The 7952-nt window shown below is 60.6% G+C and overlaps 3 protein-coding genes across 3 annotated transcripts in view; 1 reads left to right on the top strand and 2 right to left on the bottom strand.

Moving 5' to 3' along the window:
- The window catches only part of PCBP4 (poly(rC) binding protein 4), a 4090-nt gene extending 4030 nt beyond the window's left edge, over positions 1-60 (top strand). The window contains exon 13 of the mRNA XM_009995824.1: positions 4-60. Within this exon, the coding sequence (XP_009994126.1) occupies positions 4-60 (57 nt within the window). The remainder of the gene's footprint in view (positions 1-3) is intronic.
- A 1697-nt stretch (positions 61-1757) lies between these two features.
- Positions 1758-3030, bottom strand: GPR62 (G protein-coupled receptor 62). Its single transcript, XM_009995823.1, is given in 2 exon segments — positions 1758-1992; positions 1994-3030. Coding segments are annotated over 2 exon segments (1272 nt in total).
- A 1302-nt stretch (positions 3031-4332) lies between these two features.
- PARP3 (poly (ADP-ribose) polymerase family, member 3) lies at positions 4333-7911 on the bottom strand. The gene is made up of 10 exons (XM_009995803.1): positions 7735-7911; positions 7389-7514; positions 6767-6958; positions 6310-6445; positions 5869-6095; positions 5598-5747; positions 5371-5448; positions 4938-5115; positions 4602-4748; positions 4333-4502 (listed from the first exon to the last, which is right to left on the bottom strand). The coding sequence occupies exons 1-10, from the start codon at positions 7909-7911 to the stop codon at positions 4333-4335; spliced, it is 1581 nt and encodes a 526-aa protein (XP_009994105.1).
- Between the last annotated feature and the right edge of the window lie 41 nt (positions 7912-7952).

The raw sequence follows: 7952 nt of genomic DNA, 5'->3' as shown, positions 1-7952 counted from the left end.
AAGATCTCGGCGGCCAATGGCACCAAGAAAGCCGATCGGCAGAAGTTCTCACCCTACTGAGCCCTGCTGGTGGGTGGGAGAGGGGGCCCAAGGATGCCACCCGCTGCTGGGGGCACCTCCCTGCTGCCCACCCTGCTCCCCAGCCCCTGCCAGAGGGAGGGCCCACCTTGCCCCCTACCCCAGGGAAGGGTCTTCCCAGTGGTGATGCCCGCCGGAGGAAAGGGCTGCTCTGCTGCCTGCTGCCCATCCTGGCAGCGCTGTGTCCCCCTCCCCTATTTTCCTGCACGGAGACCACGTGCCCTGGTATTGGATGGGGGGACTGTCCCTGCTGGGCTGGGGTCCTTTCTCCCAGTGCCCTGTGCTGGGGTGAGACCCCCACATCCTGCCCCTCTCCCTGCCCACCCTGCTGTCCCTCTCCTGCCCACCCTCTGGTTGGCACCCAAAAGGAGGGTTTCACTGGATGAAGGGCTGCCTGGCCTCTCTGGGGGTCCCTCATCCCTTGGCTCTGGTGGGGGGCCCTCCTGAGACCACCCTGAGGCAGTAGCCTCCCAGCAACCCCATCCGAGAGCCAGTCCCTGCTGGCTTGGAAATGCTGTATATATAAGTCTATATTTTTTCCTCCTTTGTAACTTATCAATGATTTAATAAAAAGATAAAATTTACAAGACAAAAATAATAATATGGCCCACCCTGGGTGGAGACATACCCCCCACAGCCAGGGCAGCCCCACCTCCTGGGGACATGGGATGGTGGCAGGAGGGGTGTCCCTGTGGCCAGAGGGGTGTTGGTCCTCAGCCCCTGTCTCTCTGGGGGTCTTCCCAGAGCCCCCTCCCTGCCATGGGGTGGTTTGAGAGGCCATGGGGCAGGGGCTTCTCCAACCCACTGTATCAGCACCATCCCTGGGACCTCAGCACCATCTCTGGGAGCTTTGTGGGCAGGCTGGGGGGGACGTACCCCTCCAGCATCCTCCCAGCAGGATCCAATCCCTTTGCTTCCACTGGGAACCCCACAGAAGGGTCTCCAAGCCCTGCAGAAGCAATGGGACCAAAGAGGGAGAGTGGCTCCTGGTCCCCTCCAGTTCCTACTGCCCAGGGCCACCACACATGCCCCCTCCCCTCCCCCACCAGCCTGTGTCACCTCTCCCAGCCCAGCGCACCCCTGGCTGGCAGCCCAGTTGGGCTGGCACGTGGCACCTCTGGCTGGGCTTCAGCTGGGCAGCTGTGTCCATAAACAGCCTGGCACGGACCCCTGGACAGCCAGCATCCCCCCCTGGGAGACAACTCCTGCCAGTCACCACGAGTGGGGCAGGGGACACGGCCAGGCATGGCCATGGGCATCGCATGTTGCCACACCAGCAGGAGAAATACAGACACAGCCAGAGCCAGCCCCATGGGTGCTGTCCCTCGGATAAGACTCACAGGTGACAGGAGCTCCTCTACCCTGATGTTAGTGTGGGGTTAAACATCCAAGGGTGGAGGGCTCCACATCAGCTGCCTGGGCTCAGTGAGTGGCCGGGACCCTGGTGTTACTGGAGTTAGTGGTGTTAGCTGGGTCATTGCTCCTGGGAAGGGTGCAAGGGACGTCTGCTCTTCCCTGCTGGCCTTGAGTCATCTCAGTGGGGTGACAGACATGGAGGTGCCCCCTCCTTTGCCCACGTGTAGGAGCCCCTTGGCATCCCATGTCCCAGGGAGAGCCCATCCATGCAGGCTCCCTGCCCACTATCCTGCCCAGCATGGCAGGACAGGACCTTCTACTTCTCAGCTGCTCTCTTCAGGAACTTGACCTGGGATGGGGAAGTCCATCTTGGTCTGGTCCAGCCTGTTCCTGGGGCTGGGGCTGATGCAGCTGGCATGGGACTCCAGTGTGCAAGTCGCTCTCTGGAGGAACTGCAAGAAGTTTTCCTGAACAGAAGCCTCCGAGATGGAAAGACAGATCTCCTGGCCCAGTGGCCTGTTGAGACAGCTGCGCCGGAGCCGGGCCAGCTCCTTTTTTCAGCAGCCCATAGAAGATGGGATTGATGGCAAAGGAGGAGTAGGCAATCCAGGTGACCACCATCTCCCCGTGACCACCATGTACTGTGCTCGTACCAACAGAGGAGTGCAAGTGGAAAGCAAAGAAGGGCAGCCAGCAGCACAGAAACTGCCCCACAATGAGGACCAAGGTGAGGATGGCCTTGTTGCTTCCCAAAAAACGCTCTGGCATCAGCCTGGGCAGTGGCAGGTTCCTGGTGATGATGGTCACTTGGCTGGCGATGGAGTCTGATCGGCGTCTCGGCACGGCTGCCTGTGCTGCAGGCACCTGCTGCAGGGACGCCATCCGGGCCACCCGGTAGACACTGCAGTAGACAGCCAAGATGATGATGGTGGGCAGGACAAAGCAGACAATGCTGAAGATGATCACAAAAACCTTCTTGTGGGCCCCAGGACTCCAGTAGACTGTGCAGCGACTGGCGCTGGTGGCCCCACTGCCTTGAGGCCAGCCCACCAGTGCCAAGACAGGGATGAGAGCAGACTTGACCCAAATGAAGATGACTCCGGCCACCGCTAGCCTGATGGTCATCTTGACCTCATACCTCATGGGGTGCACGATGTAATAGTATCGCTCCACGCTGATGATGGAGATGGTGAGGATGGAGGCACTGATGAAGCAGATATTCAGGAACATCAAGGCCTGGCACTCAGCAGTGCTGTAGATCACCCTGTTGAAGCAGGAGGAGCTGGAGATGATCCCCAGGGGCATGAGGAAAATGGCAGAGAGGAGGTCAACCATGCAGAGGTGGCAGACAAAGATTAACTTCCTGAGAAGGGGACTTTTGAGAATGGCAATCATGACCACGGTGTTGGCCACTAGGGCGACGAGGGTGAGCAGGACCATGAAGAAGAGGCCCACCACATCCTGAGCGATGGACTGCTCAGGGATGGACAGCAGCTCTAAGCTGTCTGTGGTGTTCAGCCCCATTTGGCTTGCCATCCCCCTGAGGGCTAAGCCAGCAGCTCCGGTGCCTGGGCAACAAGGGCTCTTTTTCTGCATCCCTTAGAAGGAAACCCCACCATAACCATGGCCTCTGTCTTCTCCTTGCCTGCCAGGGAGGAGAAGAACCAAAATGAAGAAGAGCCACAGAGAAACCCAGAGGCAATCTGAACCCCTCCAAGATGCTGGAGCAGGGAGAGGTGCCTGGTGATGTCATGGTACCCTGCTTGCCCCAGAGCATCCAGGCTATCCCAAACCTGGCCAGGGATGGCACTGCCAGGACCTGCAGAGACCCCTGCCAAGCTGATCACCCATCCCCTGCTCCAGCCACCCCAGCACACCCTGAGGTGGGACGGCATGAACCCACCTGCCCCATCCCTGCTCCTTGCTCTGGCTGCAGGGGACCTCGGGGTGGGTGGGGAGACCCAAGTGTACCTTTGGTCCTGGGGAGGTGGGTGATGCTCTGCTCCTCACCAGGGTCCTTCTCACCAGCGTGGCTGCTGCAGCAGAAGAGGGGCTGCTGGCCCCTGCACAGGGCCACGTTCCCGTCCCCCACCGTCACCCACTCGTCACCCGCCAGCTGTGGATGGCACCAGCTGTCACTCCCGGGCGCTGCCGGCACTGCCTGCAGCCCTGGGGGTGACACGGGGACAGCTGCTGGGTCCTAGCACCCGCTGGGGACTTGGGAAGGGGGGCGGGTGTCCCTGAGCCCTGTGTACCCCCCGGGGGGGGAGCATCCAGAGGGCATCAAGGTAATAATACTGCTGAGAGTCACCTCTACCCAGCACCCTGGGGACGTGGATGTGTCCTCAGGGGGCACATGTGGGTGCAGAGAGGGGCTTGCACGGGTGCCAGACTGGGCAGAGCCCCAGGCATGGCACCACATATGGCACCATAGGGATGGCAGGAGATTGTCCTCCAGGTGGATGGATGAAATACTCCATGCCCAGGCAGGGCAGCACATCTTGCTTGTCCTCTGATGCCACAGTGATGGGCACCAGCCACATGCCTTGCTAAGGTGATGAGGGCACCTGGCACACAAAGCCACCAGCTATCACCTGAAGGCTGCCAGCACCCCATGGCCACAGCAGGCTGCAGCCCCTGCTGAGCCACCCCACAACACCCCTGCAGGGACCCACCACCACCCTTCCCTGCTCCACACCCACCTTGCTGGGCAGGAAAGCACCACTCAGTGCAAGACACGGTGCTTTTATTCATGCTTAAAGCAAGCTGTGTCCCCACCCCAGCCTGTCTCTTGCCAAGCCCCAAGCGGGGTGGCTGGAAAGTCCAGACTATTGTGCTACAGGCTGGTGGGCATCACCATCTGGTGCTGGGACAGGGTGGCAGGGTGCCTGGGCACCCTCAGAAGTGGAGCTGGACAAGGTAGCGGATCCGACACTGGCTTTCCTGGTAGATGAGGTACTCGCTCTGGCTGAAGGAGGAGTCACGATAGGCGGGCATGGGGATGGGCTTGCCCTGGCACACCAGCACCTTCTTGCCATCCAGCAGCATCTCCTCATCCTGGGCAGGGTCTGGGGGAGAAGACAGCCCCCACCACCACGTCAAGTCCGAGATCTGGCCTCTCTCCCCCCACCCCCCAGACCCTCCAGCCCCTTCTGCCACAGGCTCACCCGGTTCTGTCCGGCCACAGGCCAGGACACTGTCATAGCCAGGGGGTGGCTGACGCAGTGTGGGGTCATCACAGGTGATGTGGTAGAGCTTGCCCAGGGCCACCTCCGTCAGGAACATAATTCCAATGTTCTTGGAAGTGCAGCCCACTGCCATGAGAGAAGGGGATGGAGATGATGGTACCAACTCTGGCATTCCCATCTTGTGCCCAGGTTATCCCAGCATGCAGGGAGTGGTTGCCATGGCAGGGAAGGGGCTTGCCATGCCCACAGCTGCCCGGCAGGGGTTATGTGAAGGCATCTGGGCTCCCACAAAGCCCGTGGGCTCAGGACCCTCACCGTAGCAGGCTGACTTGCTGTTCTCAGAGGCAAAGTAGATGCCCTTGCCCACGCGCCCGCCGGAGTGGGGCATGATGCGCAGCCCGCTCTTCAGGATGGCGGCCACCACCGCCACGTTGGTGCCGTGCCACAGCAGGCGCCGGTGCTCCAGGAGATCATGGGCTTTGAAGCGCTCATCCTGGAGAGATGCAGAGCTAAGGGCTGCCCATGGCGGGAGACGTGGGTGCCTGGCGGTGGGAGTCTGCCACCCAACCACCCCAACCCCAGTGCCAGGCTGGAGGGGCAGGGGAGTGGCTGCTTGTTTGCCCCTGGCCACCCGGGCTCAAGTCCCCCCGGGTGGAGACACCTGGAGCCCTAATGCAGACAAAACTCCATTCTGGGGCCCAACCAGGGTTTCATCACTGCACGACAGGGATAATAATCTCATTCTCACCTCACCATCTCGAGCCACCTGCCAGATGTTGAGAATGCGGAGTCTGTGTCCCGTCTGTGTCACATAGTTTTGGATCAGCTGCCAGGGAAGGAGGCAGGAAAGTGGTGTCACAGCAGGCAGCCATGCCAAAAAGCTCAGAGTCCCCCTGGGGCAGTAGGAACCTTTGGGGTGCTCGCAGGCGTGGCACAGTTGCTCCCAAACATGGGGGACTGTGGCACAAGTGGTACCTGGTATTCCCGGGAAGCTGGGTCCAGCAGGGACAGCTGGCAGCAGAGCAGGGCATAATCCTGATCCAGCGGATGGGCAACTTCCTTCTCCTCCTCCTCCTTCACCTTCTGTGCCTGCAGGCTCTGTGCCACCTCAATGTCGGCCAGCACCTGGCAGGGACAGATCGAGGACATCACAGAGACCGGGCACTGTGCCTGGGGGACCAGGGCAAGCCCAGCCTCCTGTCAGCACCTCTCTGCCTCCCTGGGGAGGGACACCCTGCCGTCTCACCAACAGCATGTCCTTCTTGGCACGCAGCAGCTCGGGGGAGTCGATGGGGGGTGGCCGTGCCCGCCCAAAATTATGGGGGATAATGGTGTAGAAGCGGGATGAGAGGTCCTCCAGGCAGGCGGCCTGCGGGGGCTGATCCTTCAGTGCTGCCTCCAGCTCCTCCAGAGCCTCAAAGCCCCTCGCAATCTGCTGCTTGCTCAGCTTCCCCAGTGGCATCTTCTTCACATCTGGCCAGGGGGGCAGAGGAGGGCATGGGTGAGCCTGTCCACCTCCTTTGGCCCACAGATACTTCTAAGAACATCCAGCATTACCATGGGCACACATAGGCTCGAGGGGTCCACAGTTCCACCAAGTGCCAGGCTGTCAGTGGGGACGCTCTAGAATCCACCTGCACTTTCCTGCCCCAGCCCCCAGAGCCCCCCCATGCCACCCATCACCTGCCGATATTCATGGTCTGCATGGCATCCCGGAACATGTCACTGCTGAAGATGAGGGACACCAGCTCCTGCGTGGCTTTGTCCAAGGTGCAGGGCAGTATCCGCTGCTTGCAGACCTTGTCCCCATCCACACCATCCACCTGCAGACCCCAAACATCACCATTGACACCTGTGAGCCTTCAGGAGGCTGCAGGGATGTGGTGGGGGAGAGCCTGGTCCCCAGGCAGCAGAGCAACAGGCAGGAGTTGCCTCTACTTTCCATCACCGACGGCACACAGATGCCCGTGGTGCTTACTTGGGATCTCCTCCCATCCCAACCCTTTTTTCCCATTGTGGACTATTTCCGTTTGCACCCAGACCTCTCCTGAAGCCCACCCCATCCTGCTGAGCCTCTCAGATGTTCTAGCAGGATGTGAGGACCACCCCACCATGGTGACACCCCAGCTGTCCAGCACACTCACCTTGAGGGCAACCTCCACCTCCTGCCCAGCCCCTGGCTGCACCTCAATGAGTGTGTATTTCCCTGGCTGGGCAACAAAGTTCTCCCTCGCTGCCCAGCTGTTCTTGGTCTTCTCCCGAAACTTCTTCTCAAAATCCTTCTTGGCAGCCTCCAGGGAGGCAGTGGGCATGAGCTTGGACTGGCCCACCTCCCCCTGGCAGGGGAAAGCAGCAGTCAGGACCCACCTGCATCCCTGCTTCAACAGTCCCATGCCGGAGGGAGCAGCCAGGGAGCAGGAGAACTGCAATGGGGATGCTGTGGGACAGCAAGGAACATGCCAAGCCACTAGAACCAGGTCTGGGGGTCCCTCCAGCTGTAGGGAACACCTCAGGATCCCTTGTTGGGGTGTCACGTTCACCCACCATAGCAATGAGGTGTCATGTCCCCAGCCAGGCTGACCCTGTCACTTGGAGCAAAGCCTTGAAGCCTCCCCAAGAAGGAGCTATAGCAGGGTCACTTGGTTGCTTGCTTTGGGACCAGGATTTCAGGGATGGGGACCACCAGGTTGATCCCTGAACTTCAGGGTCCCGAGACAGGGTGGGGACAGCCATGGGGGAGGATGAGCAGTGCTTAGGTGGACTCACCACACGGCCCCAGCGGCTCCAGACACTGTAGGCACCATCATGCTCAAGGAGCTGGATGATGTAGAACTTGTTGTTGTTGGCACTGATGTTGGTCTGATTCAGGGTGCAGTCATAGTCCTCATAGACCTACAGCAAGTGGCATGGCCCAGGCTGGCACCTGGGCAGCGTTTGGGGATGGGGGCTGCAGAGCTGTCCTGGTGGGGACACAGTGGGATTTGCAAGGGAAATTTGGGCTACCCTTGTGTCAGCAGGGCAGGGACTAGGACTTCTCTAGGACTTCTCCCATGCCTCCCTGCCCACATCACCCCATCCCAGCCCCTCGTGGGTACCCCAGCCCCGCTCTCACCCTGGCTCCTGGCGCTGTGCTCAGGGGGCACAGCCCATCGATGGTGGCAGGGGGCTTCTCCTTCGGGGCAGTTTTCAGGGCTGCCAAGGTGGAGCTCCAGGTATCATCCTCCTCTTTCACCTTCTTGCCCTTGCCGTCTGGCTGTTTCGGGGGGGATGCGCGGCGCTTGGAAGCCATGGCCGAGCCACCCCCGTGCGGCCAGCGCAGCCTTAATGCCC

Source organism: Chaetura pelagica, unplaced genomic scaffold (genome assembly GCF_000747805.2).
Source record: "Chaetura pelagica isolate M959 unplaced genomic scaffold, ChaPel_1.0 scaffold114, whole genome shotgun sequence".
NCBI lineage: Eukaryota > Metazoa > Chordata > Aves > Apodiformes > Apodidae > Chaetura > Chaetura pelagica.
This window is presented reverse-complemented; position numbering and strand designations above follow the sequence as displayed.

Bases quoted from the DNA above. Each gene is read 5' to 3' on its own strand.
- PARP3 (XM_009995803.1), bottom strand. From the start codon at position 7,911: ATGGCTTCCAAGCGCCGCGCATCCCCCCCGAAACAGCCAGACGGCAAG. The intron at 7,515-7,734 runs GTGAGAGCGGGG...CACTTGCTGTAG, and splicing joins GCACAGCGCCAGGAGCCAGG to GTCTATGAGGACTATGACTG. The intron at 6,446-6,766 runs GTGAGTGTGCTG...TGGGGTCTGCAG, and splicing joins AGGTGGAGGTTGCCCTCAAG to GTGGATGGTGTGGATGGGGA.